The 22,888-nt window shown below is 41.0% G+C and overlaps 1 protein-coding gene across 2 annotated transcripts in view; it reads left to right on the top strand.

Annotated features, from left to right (window-relative positions):
* The window catches only part of LOC137434331 (ATP-dependent 6-phosphofructokinase, muscle type), a 153,724-nt gene extending 133,827 nt beyond the window's left edge, over positions 1-19,897 (top strand). For both annotated transcript variants that reach the window (XM_078785498.1, XM_078785497.1), the window contains exons 16-22: positions 7,492-7,579; positions 8,384-8,536; positions 14,560-14,724; positions 16,610-16,671; positions 16,908-17,019; positions 17,190-17,289; positions 19,763-19,897. In XM_078785498.1, coding sequence (XP_078641624.1) covers positions 7,492-7,579; positions 8,384-8,536; positions 14,560-14,724; positions 16,610-16,671; positions 16,908-17,019; positions 17,190-17,289; positions 19,763-19,872 — 790 coding nt within the window. In that variant the 3' untranslated portion in view covers positions 19,873-19,897. The remainder of the gene's footprint in view (positions 1-7,491; positions 7,580-8,383; positions 8,537-14,559; positions 14,725-16,609; positions 16,672-16,907; positions 17,020-17,189; positions 17,290-19,762) is intronic.
* The last annotated feature ends 2,991 nt before the right edge of the window (positions 19,898-22,888 follow it).

Raw genomic sequence — 22,888 nt, 5'->3', positions numbered from 1 at the left:
CCTAACACCATGTTTCTCTGCTCTGCCACCTTCACATATTGATGTCAGGGACAGTTTCAAAAGCATACACTAGTAATCAACTAGCCATATAGAATTTACAGTAACCAGTATTCATACACTCGCCTACACAAAAATGTAGCATGTTAATAAAGGACAGACTGATTCGAGCACAGAATCCAAAAGAGTTTTCTGCCATCTGAGCCAAATGTCAAAGCAGGGTCAAAGCTGGAAATAACTTCTCGGGTGAGAAGGACACAAGAGTCCAGTCGACGTGTGCGTGTTCGGTTAAGATGGAGACACAGCAGGATGGGTTAGTTATATGAGATTTTCAGGCAAAGATAGAGTTCAGACATTCTGCGTTATCTTTGGCAGAGTCTGCAGTTATACAGTTTGAGGCGAGGGAAGGGATTGAGGGGGAGCATACACCAGAAACACTTGACAAGGCACTACCATGATTTGGAGGAATGATACTGGTTGGTTGGAGAGTCATTGGCTTAGAGTCATGAAACTATTTATTGCTGGAGTTTAATTGAGACTTGGTGGAGGGTCATTCAACTATTTCTCAACTACAGAGTTCACAGCACACATTACCCCACACTGTCTTAAGAAACCTGGACATGGGTGGGGCGTACAAGCAGAAAATTTCATTGGTCATGATGACGTAAAATACCGTAATATATTGTCAAAGGACTGCTAAATGGAAGGGTTTTGGATGCGATAAAAGGCGATGTTTGTTCTACAGTGTTCAAGTACCGGTAGGTAAATCAATTTAAATAAAATAAAAGTTTTAAAATTTGTGGAAAAAAAAATTCTGGAAGTTTACCGCTATTGATGTCACCGCCATTGATTGATGTTACTGCCATCGAGTCGGCCATCGAGTCGTGATGAATCTGTTGTATGCACCACCTTCTTTAACAGTTAACACGTTGCACTAGTTCTTCATGTCTGTTGTTTGTGTCCTTTATGACATCCTTAAAAACCAAAAGTTTCCTGTTTGGAATGATTTTAAATTTTGTTTGACAGCTCGACAGGCAGAATAAAAACATTATCCCTCTCCTCTCTGCACATGTGTGATCGGGACAAATCCAGAGCCAAGTACTGCTAAACACTAAAATTACTGCTAAACTACAGGTTTTTTCCAATTCTTGAGAGGTTTTTTATGTAACGTTCAATTGAAACTAAGTTGTTCCTCCATCATAAACTGACGTCTGGAGACAGAAGGACAGATAGAGAGACAGACAGGCGTGAACCAATTACTTAAAACCGCTTTTCGCTTCACATGCACGGGGGAAAGATTCCCTTTACTTTGTTGAATGGCATATTTTTTATACAAGGTAAAAGTGAATTCAGGATAACAAGAGATAATCTTAGAGAGATTGTTACCTTTGCCACCGAAGGTGGACGGAGGTTATGTTTTCATCCCTGTCTGTCTGTTTGTCTGTCTGTGAGTAGCATATCTCAAAAAGTTAATGATGGATTCGGACCAAATTTGGTGGACAAGGACAAATTTTTTCTGTGATTTGTCATTTAATTTTATTTCTTTAAGTGATTCTTCACCAGAGATTTTTTTTTTTTTTTTTTTTGTATACAAGATCGAGGCTCGTGAAAGAGCTAAATAGGGCCGTAAACAATATATAGCAGGATATTTCAAAAAGTTGTGGACAACTTAACACAAATTAGGTGGATAAGTTGTTTAGGCGACAAGAAAAAGAATTCGATTTTTGGTTCAGGTCCGGATCCAGACCCGGCCTATTGGTGGGATACAAAAAGTAAACTGTTCAGCTTGGCAAAGGTATATTTCAAAAAGTTGTGGGCGACTTAAGACAAAACTAGGTGGATGAGTTGGTTAGGCAAAAAGAACAAGCCAATTCGATTTTGGATTTTGGATCCAGATCCATGGGATACAAAACGTAAACTGTTCAGCGTGGCGGGGGTATGCTCTCTACCGAGTGCTGTTCCACTTTGTAATGAATTTATGTACCGGTACGGCAAAAACTGAAAGTATAGTAAAAATCATGAAGGAACCCTAATGTTGTTGTTTTCTTTAAAACATATTTGTAGGAAAATTGTGCAACAGGATTGAAAGAATGTAGTGAGTTTTGGTGAATTTATATTTCTCTTTCCCCCAATAAGATAATGCTACCGGCTTTTCACAGCCAATCAGTGACCGACAAAGACAAGAAGTGTCTGACTCCACAGAAATTCCTGGGAAATTCATTGAAGATGCTTAATATTGGGATTTTTTTTTATAAGGATGTGAAAATTTGATGATGTTCGTATATAGTAATCCCTGTTTCTTAAAAATTGGAGTTTATTTTCCCAAAGTATGCGATGCTCAACAACACCCTCTGCTGACATAGCATTAGAATAGCGTTGCAACTTAGATCTATTCATCTCCGAGACCAAAGCTAAACAAGTCAATTCAGAGCTTATGCATTGTATGAACAATTGAGCATTGTTGCACTTTTTCACTTCACAAGATGGAGCAGGCCATCGAGTCATGATGAATCTGTTGTATGTGGTACTGAGTAATGACTAACCTGCCTTGTTGCACTTTACGTTTGCACTGTTCATCATTTCATGATTGTGCACACCTGGTGGTAAAATTGCTCGATGATATTTGTCACTTTTATTTTTTTTTGGAGGATTGTATCTTTTTTTTTCCACAACTCTGACACTCCTAGTATAGTTGGACATGGCAACAGACCCTCTTTATCCTCTTGAATTTTCCATAAGAATGCATGTAACTATTAATTACAGACATGGTTTTAGATTTAAGTAAAAAAATAATTCTTAGCATAAACAAACAAGTAATTTTACTCTAAGTGAGTGCATTTACACCCAAACTGCTCATTTTTTTCTTTTTGCATGAGTAAAATAAAGATATCACCTGGAGCCATGCAGGAGTAATGATTACCTGTCCAATTCTATATTCTTCTCACTTGTCATAGTTTCAAGGTAAATATATTGTCAGAACCTAAGACAATTTTATGGCTTTTTGCATTGTAAGCACAGATCATGCAACATGTTATTAGATGGACTGTTTCTTGGAAAATTATCATTGGTTTAAGATGTTGTACACGTATTCCATCTCCAGGCGCTGCATGACGCCATCGCCGGGCACCGAAGGGGGCCCAGCAATGACGCGTGCTGAAAGGGAGTACTCGGTTTTCACTCTGATTTATTGTTTCTTTCTTTCTTTCTTGTTTGTCGAGGTGATATCTCAGCCATCCTTTGAGCTAGGTAGCTGAAATTTGGGCACAATAGTGAGCACGTGCTTTGGAAAAAACGGTCTTTTTTGTTTTTTGAATAATTAATTAATTAATTCCCTTAATTATTATCGATTAATTACTTAATTCTTATCAATTAATTAAGTGCATATTTATTTCCTCTCTTCTGGACAATATCTCAGGCACATTTTGAGCTAGGAAGCTAATATTTGGACACGACAATGACGAAGTGATTTGACTGGAAAGGGTATTTTTGATTTATTGATTAATCAATTCATTTTTATATTTTTTTGATTAATGACTTATTTAATTTATTTTCAAAAAGTTACCGCTTCAGATGAAAAACTGGTGGTGAAGGTATGCTATTAGCATTAGCCAATTGATTAAGAAAATATTTTATGATCATTATTTCTTGATTTTAATTATACATTTAATCAATCAATTATTGTACACCTCTCCCTTCCAATACAGTCTCAATGAACTGCACAGCGGTATCGCCAGGAACCGAAGGCGCCCCTGGCAATGCCGCACTGGAGGATGTTATTTATTTATTTGGCATGGGGCAGTGTACTTTGAATGCATCTGTACTTGTTTTTCTCTTTTTTTGTATGTTTCTTGATACGAGGCCATCATGTTTTCTTGTCGATAACAATGAGGCAAATCATTGTTGTTTTACGGCGTAGCCCATCGGGCAAAGCCGTCTAGAACAGGGTTTGTCCGTCCGTATGTATGTATGTATGTATATTTCCTCAAACGTATACCAATCGGAGCTGAGGTTATGGTCACATGAAAGGGTGATATGAGTACTTCTGATGTCATTACAGCGGTGCGGCGGCTGACTCCGCACACTGCCATTTTGATTTGTATGCCGTTCAGGCAAAACATATCGTCACACCAGTCATATATCACAATTGCCATGCTCTACCTTTACGTTTTTCATTCAGTGTGAAAGGCAAACAAACCGATTGTTAAAATGACCATCAAATATCGAAAGCATCGACGTTATGGCTTTTCCATCATTATGGTACGTATAGGCCTTAGGCGTTATGCCTCATCTTCGGAGGCTTCAGACAAATTAAGCCCAGGTTTCTTAATACAGTAGTGTATCGTTTCAGTAGTATCGTTTTCATAATAATAATAATAATATAGTAAATATAACCATAACACTTGAATCCCAATGTCATGAATACAAAGTTAATGGATTGAAGTGGTGTATGGTTCATAAATCATGATGAGCGGTGTTCGGCACTAATATTAATAACCACAGTATTAACGGAGAATAAAAGTAAGGAATTAGCCTCGGTTTTTTTAAATGTCAATATCATTTTTGAAATGATGATAACATAATGTTAATATTATAGTAAATCTAATTGTAACATTAATCCCTTAGTGGTGACTGCAAACGTACTGGAAGTTAAAATATATCTTCTACATATTAAAGTAGCAGCAGTTTTGTGTCCATTAACGTCATTACGTTTATGTCATTACGACGGCTAACTCCACCGACCGACATTTTAATTTACAAGTACATCTGCTCACTATGGGAACTGCAGGAAGGGTCATTCCTCTTTAGGGTATATAGATTACAGTCGATCTATGATCGGGTCTCAAGAACATTGGGTGTCTGTTAATTTACCAAGTTTCTTGTGGAGAGAAGCATTCGAGCAAGCATTCCTTTCAAAACCATTAAGGAACGGCTGGCTTGGCAAGCGCTAGCTAGCTGCTTGGTAAATGGGGACACCCCCATCCCTTGTGGGGTATATAAGATTACAGTAGATCTTCGCTCAGTTCTGTAAGTAAAACAGAACATGTAAGTAAAACATGTCTGGATTCCTCCAAATCTTTTTGTTTAATGTTATAAGCAGCATTAGTGACTGTTTAAAAAGCGAATCATGTATGTTTGTGGATTATAATATTTTACAAGCCCGGCTACGCCGCTGTTGGACTTTTGGTCTTCTTTTAATCTGACACACTGATCATGTTGAACAGCACAATGAACAGAGGATCAAGCAGAGTGGATATAATTCTTGCTCAGCTGTACCTGGCTAAAACATACATCACTCCTCACAATTTCTACAGAAGTTTTACTTAATTATTTTACTGTCCAATAATGATTTGGCAATAATATTAAATTACTGCAACTTAAAAATACGTTTCCATCAAATCACTTGCACATTGAACACTCAATATCACAAAAAAATTAACATGGACATTGACGACTGCATTAGTTAGAATATTGGCTGCCCTCGTAAAAATGTAATGGCTGGGCTCATAAAAAAAATTGCTGGATAAGTAAAAGTTTGAGGTGACTCATGAGAAAAAAATGGTCGGACGCCCTGTCAGGAATGATGAAGGTTAAGGTAGTTGTACTATAACACTATACAATCAGTTGATGATTATTGATTTAAAAAATATTTGATTGGTGGTTGGCTATTGGCAAAAAAATTTTGATTGCTTGTTATTGATCTCTTTTATCATTTTCTTTTCTAATATTAGGTATGTATGTATGTTTATCGAACATTCATAATGAAATGGGTTAGCAGAAGAGCTTAGACGTATGTGCCTTCACCTGTGACCTGTCGATCTTAGATTTGAATCTGACTGGTGTTTCGCAGGTTGGGCGATGGCATCAATATGTGTGCAATCCATTGGATGGATGTTTAGCTGAAGGATCCATCTGCCAGCACTGGTTGTAGTTGGACGCAAAATAAAGTATGGTGTATTTCGTGAAGACAAGGCGAGGTATCGCCGACACCCTGAACAACTTACAAATTCTGCAACTATCGGGGATACCTCTTCGTGGTGGTTGTACCTCCCAACACAAGTCTGGGGCCAAATCCTCCCCATTCGTCCCTGCTGCCTGGATTCGTCAGGGTCAGAGTGCCGATCGGTCCACATGGACTGACCCTTTCCCTCTTGACACTCTCTCTATTTTCTCTCTCTGTCCCCCTCTCTCGTCATGGCCCCGACTTTGTGAAGGCTGGGTACACCATCCTGTGGATGTGGGTAATCTCTGGGTCTCTCCTGCCGTATCGATCGGTTGTCTATATGCCGCTGTTCGAGAGAACTGTCAGGGGCTATGCCACAACAACAACAACTTCCAAATTCCTGACACATTCATCGGAATGTCAGGGATGGCTATCCGGTTTGTGAAAGACTTGGTCCAAAAACGTTCCTCAGCCGACCCAATAAGAAGGTGGTAATAATTGGGGCCTCTAAAGAAGTTGCAGTAGATTGTTCATGATAAAATGTGGGACAAGCAGATTCTACTGCTTGCCTGTTTGTACACTGCAAACATTAAACCATATAGTCAGGTTCACTATGTCAATAAATTATATTTCGTTCAAAATCATGGTAGATTAGCAAACCTATACATTTTTGGAAAGGTTATAGCATAAGGAAACTAAAAATCAATGTTTACATTTGGAGAGATACCTGTATGGCGGCCATTTTGGATTTTCAAAATGGCCACTGTAAAATACATATTTTGTTCTATTTCTGCCTCTAATTACCCTAAAAACTTTTTAAAATATATACTAAACCTATATTTTCAGGGACAAGGAATCCAATGAAAGTATCAAATTAGTGATATGGGGAATGGTAAGACACGAATCAAAGGTTTTGAATTGCAAAATACTGTCTTTATATTCGCGATAAGTTGCATAATCAAATACATGTTATCATTTTGTACAGGCAGTTAATAACATCAAAATGTGTCACAATAATTCATATCACCAAACATACACAGGCAGTCAGCAAAATCATATATACACATGCAGTCAGTATAACTTCACATCTACACAGGCAGTCAATGACAAAATATACACAGGCAGTCAATGGCATCAAACATACACGATTACAGAATATGCCATTTAGAGTTCGTCATCACTGTCCTGTGTGTCGTATCCGACAATATAGTCCGCATCGTTTTCACAGTCCGTTCCACACAAGCAAAGGTCGGTCAAATTGATTGGCAAATCGAATTGGTCGAATGGTCGATCGAATCGAATTCGATGAATCGAATCGATCGAATGGTCGAACGGTCGAATTGGTCGAATGGAATTGGTCGATTGGTCGAATTGGTCGAATCGAATTGGTCGGAATTGGCAAATGTAAACATTGATTTTCAGATTTTCCATGTAATAACGTTTCCAAAAATGTATATGTTTGCTAATCTACCATGATTTTGAACGAAAAAACATAGTGAACCTGACTAATATGTAAATTGAATGATTTTAAGGGTATTCTCACTGTCTTACAGAGTTCTTCCAGCCAAGATAATGGGCAAAATTGCTGAGCAGATCAAACAGCATAAACTCTCAGCATTGATTATCATCGGTGGGTTTGAGGTATGTTTTCACGTTTGCAGATGCACTTGTTACTGGTCGATGGAGATTATGTTTTCACCCTGTCTGTTTGTGTGCAGGATATCACAAAATGTTGTGGACAGATTTGTATGAAATTTGTTGGACAGGTTGGGTGTTGTTGTTTGTTAGACATTTGTTGGACAAGGACTGGCCCCATCTCTCAATGGTGAAGAATGAATATGAATGAATCAATTCTCGTATCCAGATCCGGATTCGGATCTTCGATCACCAAAATCCAATCAATTCATCCTTCACACACACCCAACCTGTCCACCACATTTCGGCGAAATCGATCCATAACTTTTTGAGATATTGTTACATATTAGTTTTAGCACTATCGCTCCACTCAATGATGAAAAATCACTTTAAAATTATCGGATCTGGATTAGGATCTTCACCAAAATCGAATCAATTCCTCCTTATCACACATCCAACTTGTCCAACAAGTTTCGTCCGAATCCAATCATAACATTTTGAGATATCGTGCTATATATAATTTTTGTTACAACAATCATGAAGAATCACTTAAATTATCGTATCCAGATCCGGATCCTGATCTTCAACCAAATTCAATCAATTCGTCCTTGTGACATATCCAATCTGTCCACCAAAATTCATTCAAATACTTCCACAACTTTATGAGATATCCTGCACATAAACAGATAGACAGGGGTGAAAATAAGTTTTTAATTACTCCTGAGTAGATAGTGTGTAAAAAAAATGCAATAATTTGAATTGTAAGAATTGTTTCCTCGTCATGCAGAAGTGACTTGTTACTGTTTGTAGGCAGTGGAAGGAGTCCTGCAGCTGACAGGCGGACGAGGCGATTTTGAGGAACTCTGCATTCCCATGTGCATCATTCCCGCTACCATCAGCAACAACGTACCTGGTTCCGACTTCTCCATTGGTGCTGACACGGCTCTCAACACCATTGTTGAGGTGGGAAATGTGCAAGAACAAAGACTCTCCATTTATCATGTTTGGTGAATTGATAATAATAGGAGAAGTTTGTTCAAGGCAGTTGGTTGAACGGTCTCTTGATGATCTCATCGAACAGTATTATCTGATCAAATGTACTGTTTCCATTGTATATGCGTATTACCCTGCATGACTATTGTTGTCACTACAATAATTGGTAATAGTAACAAAAATAATATTAACGAGAAAGCATCTGAAAAGGCAAAGCCCGTCTGCATCTGTTTGTATTCAGAAGTCCCTCCATATGCTCAAAATAATGAAAGCAGTTTAAAAAATGCAAAATTAAAATTGATGATTTTATGCAGCTTTGACCTTTGACCTTTAGATCGAAAAACAAACAAACAATTGGCTTGTTGTGCAAATTGTGCAAAACGCAATATGCAAATTTATGAAATTTCAGGATAATCGGGTGAAAATTGACGATTTTATGCCATCTTGACCTTCGACCTTTTGACCGAATTATTAATTTGTCTTCTCCATACTATCATAATAAAGCTTTGTTGAAAATTTGATGATAAAACTCAAATGGGAAATTGAAATTTCAAGTCAATTGGATGAAAATTGATTTTAGGTGATGCTGACCTTGAACCTTTTGACCAAATTATTAATTCACCTTGTCCATATTATCATAAATAAAGCTTTGTTGAAAATTTGATGACAAAACTCAAATGGTAAATTTAAATTTCAGGCCAATTGGATAAAAATTGATGATTTTAGGTGATGCTGACCTTCGACCTTTTGACCGAATTATTAATTTGTCTTCTCCATATTATCATAAATAAAGCTTTGTTGAAAATTTGATGACAAAACTCAAATGGTAAATTTAAATTTCAGGCCAATTGGATAAAAATTGATGATTTTATGTGATGCTGACCTTTAACCTTTTACCCTTTTGACCGGATTATTAATTTTTCTTCTCCATATTCTCATAATTTTATAATAAAGCTTTGCTATAATAGCAAAGCTTTGCACGCTATAATAAAGCTTTGTTGAAAATTTGATGACAAAACTCATTTGGTAAATTTAAATTTCAGGCCAATTGGATAAAAATTGATGATTTTATGTGATGCTGACCTTTAACCTTTTGCCCTTTTGACCAAATTATTAATTTGCCTTCTCCATATCTTATTATAATAGAGCAAATGTATATGGTTATGTATGTTTATATGCGACGAAAACGTCTTCTTCTTCTTCAAATAATATTACCACCTTCTTAATTAACCCTCTTAATTGCGTTAAGACTGCTGAGACCCCTCAGACCTTTGATGACCCTTTAATTCCCCCAAGACCCTTCAGACCACCAAGACCCCTGAAGACCCCCAAAGACCCAAAATACCCTTCAAGGCCCTGAGGCTCATAAAGACCCTGAATACCCCGAAGACCCTGAATACCCCGAAGACCCAAAACACCCCGAAGACCCAAAACACCCCAAAGACCCAAAACACCCCAAAGACCCAAAACACCCCAAAGACCCAAAACACCCCAAAGACCCAAAACACCCCAAAGACCCAAAACACCCCAAAGACCCAAAACACCCCAAAGACCCAAAACACCCCAAAGACCCAAAACACCCCAAAGACCCAAAACACCCCAAAGACCCAAAACACCCCAAAGACCCAAAACACCCCAAAGACCCAAAACACCCCGAAGACCCAAAACACCCCGAATACCCAAAACACCCCGAATACCCAAAACACCCCGAAGACCCAAAACACCCCGAAGACCCAAAACACCCCGAAGACCCAAAACACCCCGAAGACCCAAAACACCCCGAAGACCCAAAACACCCCGAAGACCCAAAACACCCGAAGACCCAAAACACCCGAAGACCCAAAACACCCCGAAGACCCAAAACACCCCGAAGACCCTGAATACCCCGAAGACCCTGAATACTCCGAATACCCAGAAGACCCTGAATACCCCGAATACCTTGAATACCCCGAAGACCCAAAACGCCCCAAAGACCCAAAACGCCCCGAAGACCCAAAACGCCCCGAAGACCCAAAACGCCCCAAAGACCCAAAACGCCCCGAAGACCCAAAACGCCCCGAAGACCCAAAACGCCCCGAAGACCCAAAACGCCCCAAAGACCCAAAACCCAAAACGCCCCGAAGACCCAAAATGCCCTGAAGATCTAAAACGCCCCGAAGACCCAAAACGCCCCAAAGACCCAAAACCCAAAACACCCCGAAGACCCAAAATGCCCCGAAGATCCAAAACACCCCGAAGACCCAAAACACCCCAAAGACCCAAAACACTCCAAAGACCCAAAACACCCCGAAGACCAAAAAAGACCCCAAAGACCCAAAATACCCCAAAGATCAAAAAGACCCGAAGACCAAAAAGACCCCGAAGACCAAAAAGACCCCGAAGACCAAAACGCCCGGAAGACCCAAAACACCCCTAAGACCCAAAAGACCCCAAACACCAAAAAGACCCCGAAGTCCAAAAAGACCACGAAGACCAAAAATATCCCAAAGACCAAAAATATCCCAAAGACCCAAAAGGCCCCGAAGACCCAAAACGCCCCAAAGACCCAAAACACCCCGAAGACCCAAAACGCCCCGAAGACCCTTAAGACCCAAAAGCCTCTGAAACACCAAAGACCCAAAAGACCCTGAAGACCCAAAATACCTCAAAGACCAAAAATACCCTTAAAGGCCCAGAGGATCTAAAAGACCCTGAAGACCCAAATGGCCCTGAAGACCCAAAATACCATGAAACCCAAAAGACACCGAAATGGTCAAAGATGCCTACCCCTCTGAAACGATGTATGGTGAGGCGCGCGGAGCGCGCCGAGTCACGCTAGTTCTCATAATAAAGTTTTGTTGAAAAGTTGATGACAAAACTCAAATGGTAATTTTTAATTTCAGGTCAATTTGATGAAAATTGATGATTTAAGATGATGCTAACCTTTAACCTTTTGACAAAATTAGTAATTTGCCTTCTCCTTATTATCATCGTACAGCTTTGGTGAAAATTTGATAACACTCAAATGGTAAAAAGGTTACAGCCCGGACAAACACACACACAGACAGACACACAGAAGTGATTGCAAAGCCCCATCTCTTGCTGCACAGGGGACGGGCTAATAATAGGGCTAGCAGTATTTTTTTTTTTTTTTTTTTTTGGATACAAGATCGAGGCTCGTGAAAGAGCTAACATTTATCACACAAAAAGACAAACCGACACACAAAACACAAAAAACAAGGGGAGCGGCAGACAAGATGGGGAGAGAGGGGGAAGGACACAAAAGAGAGGGGGAAGAGGGGGAAGGACACAAACACAACATTTGAGAGCAGGGACATCGGGAGGACTTGGGGGGAGGTGGGAGAGGAATAAAACATATGAACACTGCAAGGACTCTGGGGTGAATTACCGGGGGTAGAAAAGATCAAGGTTTTCGATGGGGGAAGATAAGAGATGGTGGTGAACAGCTGTTTTGAAGACCTGGAGGGAGGAGTGGGATTGAAGGGAGTGGGGGAGTTTGTTCCAGAGGCGGGAGAAAAGGGGAATGAAAGAGTGAAGGTGAGCAGACAGCCTAGACTTTGGCAGTTTAACCATAAGAGGGTTGCAGGCAGATCTTGTGCGACCTGAAGGAATATTGGGGGGACAGAGCACAGAGAGAGAGCTGGGGGAGCAAGGCCGGAGAGGAGTCGATAGAAGACAGAAAGACCACCAACCTGCCTGCGGTGAGTGAGTGAAAGGCCCTCGGTGTTGACTACATCGCAGGAGATTCCAATGATTCTGAAAGCTTTGGCCTCAACAGCGTGAAGCCTCTAAGCTATGAAGCCTCTAAGCCTCTAAGCTATATTGGTTAGAGGAATGCACACTCACCTCTAAGCTATCAAGCCTGGGTTTGAATCCCAACTCAGCTATAAGCTATCAGCCTGGTGTTTCACAGGCAGTGAGATTCATCAATGTGTGTACCCATCCCTCGGATGGACCTTAAACAGGTTACCTGTGTGCCGGCATCATTGGTGGACGTTAAAGATCCCACAGTGTCCTTCAAGAAGAGAAGGCAACCTATTGCCCACACCATGGCCAAATTCCAAATTCCTGCCACAACCTTCGTCGAACAACCGACCTAGCCAGCTGGTTTGTCAAAGACCTGGATCAAGTGTCCCCCTGCCATCCCCACATGGACGTGGGAATCATTGTGGCCATTAAAGAATAAGAATAAATAATAATAAAAATAGTGCTATTCTTTAATGCCTTTTGATCATTGTGTTTTGTGATGCAACACTATGGTCATGCACAATGTAGTGCATGTGTTAGATGCTATTGACCATGCAATGCCTCCCCACGCCTCTCCCGTGGTGGTTTATTGTCCGTTGCAACACTGGTTACTCTTACATTTTTCTGGAGAATTAAATGCACGGCCTAAGGATAAAACAACAAAACTTTTTATTCAACAGTTTTAGTCCCTGTAAACACAATATTTGTCACTCCCTGATAGGTTGCAGAATGACCAGTCACATAAAGGTTAATATCCTTCACAACCATTTTGAATCGCCTGCAGCTCCAACAGAAGTCCTCACTATTATTCACCAGCAGTGAACGAACTCTTGACTTCTCTCGAGATTCAAATGCAAATGTCCCACAGTCATCGATGGCCATCACAAACAGGTCATCCCAATGGTGGCTTGCCTCAAGACCGATGGCAGCTTTATCGGAAGCTTCAGGGCCTAGTCCATCACGCCAACTTAGAATACGTATGGCCTTTAGTTGTGTTGCCTCTTGCGTCGGTCATGGTAGCAACCACTGGCCCAACTGTAAACATGGCCGAGGGCAATGACCTTGCAATCCATAAAGATGAAGTGGCTAATGCTTTTGGTGACATTTTTATGTGATTATGTAAAAACAAGTTGGTGCGCAGGCAATCTTTTGGTGTGATCACTGCGAATCGCTCGTAGAGCCTAAGATTTAACCTTTGGGTCTGATCGCGCACATTCTCGGAACCATCAAACTGACATCCCCGGAGATTCGATCTCGTATACACTTTTAGTCGATACGGTAAGCTCAAATCCTCATCGTCTGCCGCACCTTGCACAGTATAAGCCATGCCTTAAGCCGAGCCAGTACCTGGAGTAAAAATGCTCATTTTGATCCAATACGAGGATACAACTTGCGGCATATATCATTGCGCTTCTGTTGCCTTCAAACAGAAACATGACAACACAGGAGGTATATATAAAGATGCTGTCCCATTTTCGCTTTTAATTTTCTGCCAGGATATTATATAATGAGCCGCAATTGCAAATTAAATAATAATTTTCTCCGAGGTCATGTATATGTTGAGCATTTTTATATTTTATAATAAAGGATGTTATTTACGAATTTTCATCTGATTGACTTGAAATTTGAAGAGTATTTGCAATTTATGCCACTGAATTCAACCAACAATATTCTTGGTCAGCATAGGCCAAAAGGTCAACATAGGCCAAAGGTCAACAACTTAGGTGAAATTTCTAAAATCCTCAATTTTCATCCGATTGACTTGAAATTTGAAGAGTATTTGCATATAAGATCACTGAATTCAACCACCAATTATTTTTGAGGTCAACATAGGCCAAACGGCAGCAACCTAGTTTAGGGATTTCACAGGTATTGTGCTATGCACAACATATTTCTTATTTATATATTTTCTCCTCACTAATAATTAAAAAGGTGGAACCGAACAAAGTAACACTAGGATATGCAATGTAAGATTCATTATTATTGTGTTTTCAGTTTGAGTTAATTGTTATGCAAACAAAACAGTTATTCAGCACTGCTTTGAACAAAGAAAGCCACATTAATTCTTAATAACTTGTTGTGCATGCATCATAAGCACCATGGCCATGCAAATTGTGTTTCTATCAAAGCCATAAGTGAATGAAAACTGTGCGCAATGTTTGGCCTGGTACGTAACTGGAAAGTATGCTATATATTGCTCATCATCATAAAGTCTCATGTTTGGTGACATCTCCTCCTTAACGCAGACATGTGATCGTATTAAACTGTCGGCAAGTGGTACAAAACACCGAGTATTCATCATTGAGACGATGGGCGGCTACTGCGGATACCTGGCTACCATGAGTGGGCTCGCAGCAGGTGCAGACGCAGCTTACATCTTTGAGGATCACTTCACTATGCGGGATTTGCAGGTTGGCAGGAATTTTGTTGGCTGTGCCAAATGTACGTCTTTTCCACAAGGACTGTATGTAGGTTTTATCTAAATGGTGTGATTGATTTTGAGTCTAATGATCTTACATTCCATGTGGCTCTTTAGGAAGCCATGATAAAGCAACGATGCTTTCAAACAGAAGAAAACACACGCAAAGTCGTTCATAAATTCGATTATAAAAGGCTTTCATTTGTAATGGTAGGAGCCTCCAATGAAGATGGATAAAATAATTTTATTAAGAGAAAGTGAAAAACTAGTATTTGGGTTATGCCATAATTGTCAGGAAGCCTCTTGAATGTCACCCAAGCACCAATTTCCAGATTGCACACAATTCTATGAAAACAGAAATACAATTCAAGATGAAACTTACATTCGCTGATGACTGAATGCAAATAAGATTTACAACCTTTCTTTCTGACATTTGCACTGAATATTCGGAGCGACCAGGACAACATCATTGCCCTTCACCTGTACTGGATTTGATTTGACTGGAGTGTTGGATTTGACTAGAAACTGCCCTTATTGTTAGCAGCAGAGCTGCATTTTAGAGCACACAGCCTCTTACTTGAGGGTGTTAGTTGTAAAGCTGGTTATCCTGTTTGCATTCCAGGAGTGGACATTGATAGATCCTATGCTACCTTTTTGAAAATAGGAAGCGACCACTGTGTACCAGTACCCTGGCCAAATTGGGGTTATTCATATAAATAGCACACTACCTGTAATAAGTTGGAGCGCTAAGCCGATCATAATGCTTATTATATTATAACTAGTAAAAAGCCAGTCAAATATGACGGATTGAAACAGTTTATTCGACAGTGCAGCTCCGTGAGCGTGCCAAAGTCTGAAGCCTTGGCCTAGTGTCAGGCATGCTTATATCTTCTTTATTTATGAGACATCGCACAGATGTAAATGAACACTCACTTTATTCTGCACGTGTTGCACATCACGTGCAATGGATCTCATCTCCCTACACCTTGCATTTTTTTTTTACCGTTTCTGTACACCGCCCTTGAGGCTCGGTTTGCAAGCCACCGTCTACAATTCCAGTAAAAGAGATATAATTACTCTTTTATGGAAAATACTTTTCAAGTTTGTTTTGTCCTCAAAAATAGACCATCGTGAACACACATTCGTGTTAAAATATTGGCCTTCAAAATCTAGCCTTACGAAGGGGGACAGACATCTGTACAAACAAACTGACATTGTTTTATATGGTAGATTTGCACAGACATGATGAATCAAACAACCTTCTCTTGTATTCAAATTTCCTTTGATACCCTCATCGTTCCACCAGGTGGCGCTAAGGACCATACGTGAACACATTAGCTCCTTTGCTCATGCAAAGTAAAAAGAGAGGAATACGTTGCAGTAAAAACTGCTGAAAACGACCTTTGGTCTGAAGTCAAAGTGGAAGCACTTAAAACAACTTATAATTTAATAAGGAGTTATAAGGCATGTTTTTGTATGCAGTGCTTTGCAGATAATAAAATAATAATAATATTTTGCCATATTTTTCACAACTACTAAATAATATTTTATTGCAACAAAACTGTGTATAAAATGATGATAGCAGCATCATATGTATAGTGTAACAAATAAGAAAAATATTGTTTCAAACTCATTTTATAAACTCGTACGAGTATATTGAAGAATATAAACGTTATCATTTTTTGGACTATTGTATCTCATTCCAAGAACATTTGAATTGGAGATGTAGGGTAATGAAAGGAACAGAACAAATTGAGCAGTTTGGTATTTGAGGGATAATGCCCTATGAGACAGGCAGTTGAGATACATTATGAACCACACCGTGTATTGTATAGTTCATCGTGACCTTTCTTTCGTAACGTTTTTTTTAATTTCAGGCCAATGTTGAACATCTGTCGCAGAAAATGAAAGGATCAGTCCGTAGAGGCCTGGTTATTCGGTATGTTGACATCATTTATGGAGTTAACCTCAGCAAGCCCAGTGATGGAGAATTTTATAATAATGTGTCACCTCGCTGGCTTACTATGTCACGACCTCTGCTCCCATCAACCTTCTTCAGTGGCATTCCTCAATGAAGGCTGGGAGGCATTACCTTTCTATCCATATTTTTCACAACTAAGAAAGTATTATGTAAATTTGTTTTGATAAATAATGTTTGTGTTTCTGTATATCCAGAAATGAGAACAGCAATTCAAACTACACTACGGACTTTGTTTTCAACCTTTACTCTGAGGAAGGAAAGGGGATTTTTGACTGCCGCAAGAATGTTCTTGGACACATGCAGCAAGTAAGTCATGCTTTTTTGACTCGTCTTTTCATTGGCATTATTATCCAAGGAAATACTTATCAAAATGCTTGCAGGAAGTAGACGCCTATAACTTTAGCGTGAGGAGGCTTGTTTGTGCTGGTTTCAATATTTGTCATTCATCGGAATCTGCGCCTCGTCTTGTGTTGTAGGGGGGTTGTCCATCACCCTTCGACAGGAATTACAGCTCCAAGCTGGGTGCCAAATCGGTAAAATGGCTATCGGAACAGCTACAAAAATGCTACAGACAAGGTTTGTGTTCAAAATTCTACAACATTAAGTTTGTGGGAAAACAGGTTGTGTATTGCATTAACTCGTGCAAGGAAGTGTGTTGTGTTCAGATTGGGGACGGTCAAACTATTCTTACAAGGGAGTGAAAACAAAACAGAATAAAAAATAAACAAAGAATAAGAATACCGTGAAAACGAAACATAAATTCTTTCTTTTTTCTTTACAAATTATTTATTGAAGAGGAAGAGTTTGGGTCTCCAGTGATAGGAAAAGCAAGCAAAAGTAGCTGTCCCCAGTGACGAGAAAAGTTTAAGTTTATCGATCAATTTCAATTATTTAATGGACTTTTAAAAGGTTAATTATATCGCACCCTTGGTTTCACTCAAAGCCAAAACTCTGAGCTACTTTTACCGAACCACCACAGAACAGTGGTGACTGGCAAAGAATTGGGCGGCGGAAGTTTAATTTGTCTAAAAAGAGGGCAAAATATCCTACCTGCAAAATAAAATTTGGCATCAACATTATTCATGCCTGTTCTTCCGTCATTTCAAAAGTGAATGTTGAGATTTTAAAATACAGCACGGGAAGCAGCCACCGTAAACGGGAGACAGACAAAGGCACAGACAGACACCATGGTTCACAATACTGTATATAATAGATAATATATGACTTCCCTTTCAAGGAACTTCAACACAGAAAGAGAGCATTCTTCCCATCAAGTCTGCACAATGGTTGCCAACCTATGGCAGTTTCTTTGTATACAAAATCAAGACTCGTGGAAGAGCTAGGACATGAAATGGATGACGCAACAGGACAAAAAGAACAGTTGAGAGGAGGGAAGGGGGGCACTAATAGCGAAGTTGAAGGACAAAATTAAGGGAGCCACACACCTCCCACCTCTCTCCCTCCCATCTCTCTCCCTCCCCACTCTCTCTCCCTCCCCACTCTCTCTCCCTCCCCACTCTCTCTCCCTCCCCACTCTCTCTCCCTCCCCACTCTCTCTCCCTCCCCACTCTCTCTCCCTCCCCACTCTCTCTCCCTCCCCACTCTCTCTCCCTCCCCACTCTCTCTCCCTCCCTCCCCACTCTCTCTCCCTTCCTCCCCACTCTCTCTCCCTCCCTCCCCACTCTCTCCCTCCCTCCCAACTCTCTCCCTACCTCCCCACTCTCTCCCTCCCTCCCCACTCTCTCCCTCCCTCCCCACTCTCTCCCTCCCTCCCCACTCTCTCCCTCCCTCCCCACTCTCTCCCTCCCTCCCCACTCTCTCCCTCCCTCCCCACTCTCTCTCTCCCTCCACTCTCTCTCCCATATCACTCTCTCTCCCATATCACTCTCTCTCCCTCCACTTTCTCTCCCTCCACTTTCTCTTTCTCTCTCTCTCTCTCTCTCTCTCTCCTCCCTCCCTCCCATCTCTGTCCTTCCTCCCTCCCATCTCTCTCCCTCCGCTTTCTTCCTCCACTCTCTCCCTCTCATGTCTGCCCCATACACTCTCTCCCTCCCATGTCTACCCCTACACTCTCTCCCTCCGCTTTCTTCCTCCACTACCTCCCTCCAATCTCTCTCACTCCCATCTTTCCCTCCACTCTCTCCCTCCCATCTCTCTCCTTCCCCTCTCTATCCCTCCCATCTTTCTCCCTCCACTTTCTCCTCCCCTCTCTCTCCCTCCCATTCTCTCTCCCTTCGCCTACCCTACCATCACTCTCACCTCTCTCCCTCTCACCTTCCCTTTCCCCCTCTCCGTCCCTCCACTCTCTCCTCCCCCCTCTTTCCCTCCCATCTTTCCTCCTCTACTCTCTCTCCAACCCATCTCTCTCCCTCCAATCTCTCCCCTTCGCTTCCCCCCTCTCCTCTCTGTGCCCCCTGTCTGCTCTCTCCCCCTGTCTGCTCTCTCCCCCTCCTCTCTCTCCCCCTCCTCTCTCTCCCCCTCCTCTCTCTCCCCCTCCTCTCTCTCCCCCTCCTCTCTCTCCCCCTCCTCACTCTCCCCCTCCTCACTCTCCCCCTCCTCACTCTCCCCCTCCTCTCTCTCCCCCTCCTCTCTCTCCCCCTCCTCTCTCTCCCCCTCCTCTCTCTCCCCCTCCTCTCTCTCCCCCTCCTCTCTCTCCCCCTCCTCTCTCTCCCCCTCCTCTCTCTCCCCCTCCTCTCTCTCCCCCTCCTCTCTCTCCCCCTCCTCTCTCTCCCCCTCCTCTCTCTCCCCCTCCTCACTCTCCCCCTCCTCTCTCTCCCCCTCCTCTCCCCCCCTCCTCTCTCTCCCCCTCCTCTCTCTCCCCCTCCTCTCTCCCCCTCCTCTCTCTCCCCCTCCTCTCTCTCTCACCCCCCCTCTCCTCGCATTGGATTTGTGATGATGTAAAGGTACCACATCAGGCATACTGAAAAATATCTCATTAAACTGCCATCTTTCTCACAGATAACTTAACATAGTCAGCAATGAAGGAAGGCAAGAGAAGGTACCATCCTTGAGATGGGGTTATAATACAACTTGCTTTCTCATCCTGCAGGCCGAGTGTTTGCCAACTCGGACGACTCCGCTTGTCTCCTTGGGATGCGGCAGCGAGCCTTGGTGTTTCAGCCATTAAGTTCTCTCCAAGCTCAGGCTGATTTCCAGTAAGTGCCAATGGATACCTCATCATTCATTTCTTTATTTAATTTTATGTCCATACAAATGCCCTAAATTTGATCATTGTGCACTTAGATAGAGGTCTTTGATTCCACTGTGCACCTGTTTATCAATTTTACCTTAAATAGGACTGTAGTTGTTGGTGGCCTCTGTTTTATACTGCCTCCTTTCTGGTCTTGCATCTTCTGCTCTTTCATTGTTCTGCCTCCCCAACCCCGCCCCATCCCCTCCCCCAATCACCAGGTTTCTGCAGGGCAAATTCAGTCTGATACTAACCCACTTTTGGTGAAACTTCCAAAATCTAGCATCACTCCTCACCTCCACCTATTTGTTTCTCTTTTCTTTTCTCTTGCTTGTCGAATCAACTTCCTTAGTCTTTTCAATCTCATTCTACCCTCCAGGACTTCAAGATGCTGTTCAACTCCTCAGGTCATCAATCCCTCATCCATACTCATGATCTTGTTTTACCCTCATTAACGCTCCCCAATCACACCCCATTCCTTTCCAAGTTATTGTGTTTTCTCTCCTATCCCTCTTATTTGTTTGCCCCATTTGTTTCATCCATGGCTTTTCTTCCCTTGCTCTTTTTGAGTTTGTATCCAGTTTGTTCACCCCACATGGCCTCCTCCCCGTCCTTTGATCTCATTCTTCTCCATAATCGTTCTTCCCCCCTCCATTGTGTCCCTCTAACATGCTGCTGGTGTGTTTACCCCCTTTCTACTATCTTCTTCTTCTGCTATGTTCTCATCTCTCATGTTTTATAACGTTTCCACAATCCTCGGCCTTGTACACAAAATAAAAATAGATTCAGAAAAAGGTGGAAAGAAATGCTTGTACTTAAAATGTACTTGTAAACTTGTACTTGTACTTGTAAAACTTGTAAAACTTGTACTTGTAAAAAAGAAATGCTTAAAAAGTGTGAATTTGGAGGAGCAAGTGAGCTAGAGTGTCATGATTAGCGGGTGGGGGAAATTGTGTGTGGTTGGTCATCCTGATATCCTGAAAATTGGTCATCATCCTGAAAATTGGTCATCATCCTGAAAATTGGTCATCCTGATAGAGCAATCCTATAGATCTATAGGATTGCTCTATCAGGATGACCAGGTCTGAGGAACATAAATACAGGATACTCAGGCACGGATCAAGCGTGCTGCTGTAGGCCCCATTATGAATGTACATGTTATTTTCGGAAGTGTACTTTTGTATTTTGTATATTCATATCCTTAATATTGTAAGATTTTGAATGTATGTTTTATATCACCAATATCTGTATGAATAAATGTTATAAAATAAAAACTAGAATGAAGTCGATGACATGCCATCGCAAATGCCCATGCTTCCCACCTCGAGCAAAGTTGAAAGATGGCAAAGAGTTCCACCAGGAATGGCCCAATGTAAAGTTTTGAAGGAAAAAAAATCTTCTGTTTTGACCCATGTGACCCTAAGTCTCCACCCCATGGGGCATGAGCAAAGGGTCAAATCCAAAAAAACCTTACATATTTCATGCATCCTCAAGTTTCATTAAAAAATGTTATAAAATGTTCCTGTAATTGCATTTTTTGGTATTTGACCTTTTGGCTCTGCCCCATGCCCCAGTGGGCAGGGCCAATAATGATACTGCTCTCACACCTTCTTGCCTGTGGCAATCATATCTACCAAGTTTGGTGAACTTCCGCAGAACTTTTTCGGAGGAGATAACGTGACAGACGGTCGGACAGAAAGACAGAGCCAATTACAATATCCCCCCATTTTTTTTAAAGTGTGGGCATAATGAAGCGTAAATTGACCTATTGAAGTTATATACCTATTGCAAACTTTAACCTTTGACCGTTGACCTCTTGCCCCCAAAATCGAATCAGTTAATCTTTACATCATTATACATACCTGGACCAAGTTTGAATTAGATCACTTCAGCCGTTCTCAAGTTATATACCTATTAAAGACTTTGACCTTTGACCTCTTGCCTCCAAAATCTAATTAGTTCATCTTTACATCATTCTACATAACTGTACCAAATTTTGTCAGAATCCCATCACTGGTTCACAAGTTACCACGGTAACAGGATTTTTACCGAACATGACCTCTGACATTTGGCCTTTGACCTCGTGACCCCAAAATCTAATCAGTTCATCTTTACCTCATTGTACATACCTGCACCAATAGTCAGGTTCACTATGTTTTTTCGTTCAAATTTTTTGGAGATTAGCAAAACTATACATTTTTGGAATATTCAGAGCATGAGGAATCCAAAAATTAATGTTTACATTTGCGTAGACACCTTTGTGAAAATGACACTCAGGACAGTGATGAAGATCTGTATAAGCATATTCCTGAACGGTGTAGACCTAGTAGATCCTGTGTATAGGACTTATAGTTCAATCTGATACCAACAAGGCTGCTTTCTTGCTTTATAAACCCATACCTATAACTTCAAAGGACTTGCAATATCATGTATTATGTAATACAGTTATATCACAAATATAAAGACAATGGTTTTCAATTACCTTTGTTTGTTGCTTTTCTATCATCCTGAGCACTATTTTGAGGCCTTTATTGGATTCCTTGACCCAGAAATATTGGATTAGCATATTTAATTAAGTTTATAGGTTGACTAGAAGCCGAGATAACGCAAAATATGTATTTTATGGCGGCCATTTTGAAAATCCAAAATGGCGGCCATGCAGGTGTCTGTGCAAATGCCAACATTGATTTTCGGATTCTGCATGCTCTGGTGATCCCAAAAATGTACAGGTTTGCTAATCTCCCAAATTTTTGAACGAAATTATATTTGTTAACATAGTGAACCTGACTATAAGTTTGACTAATACCCTCAGCCGTTCTCAAGTTATCGCCGTAACGAAAACCTATCAGGACAGACGGACGGACATCCAGACGGACAAACTGAAAAAATATAATGCCTCCATCGACTTCGTCGGCGGAGGTATAAAAATGAAAGCAATTAAATATAATATAGTAACAGTTGCATCACTCCCATGCGATGAGTCCC

The sequence above is a fragment of the Myxine glutinosa genome, chromosome 10 (genome assembly GCF_964187855.1).
Source record: "Myxine glutinosa chromosome 10, kmMyxGlut1.1, whole genome shotgun sequence".
NCBI lineage: Eukaryota > Metazoa > Chordata > Myxini > Myxiniformes > Myxinidae > Myxine > Myxine glutinosa.
This window is presented reverse-complemented; position numbering and strand designations above follow the sequence as displayed.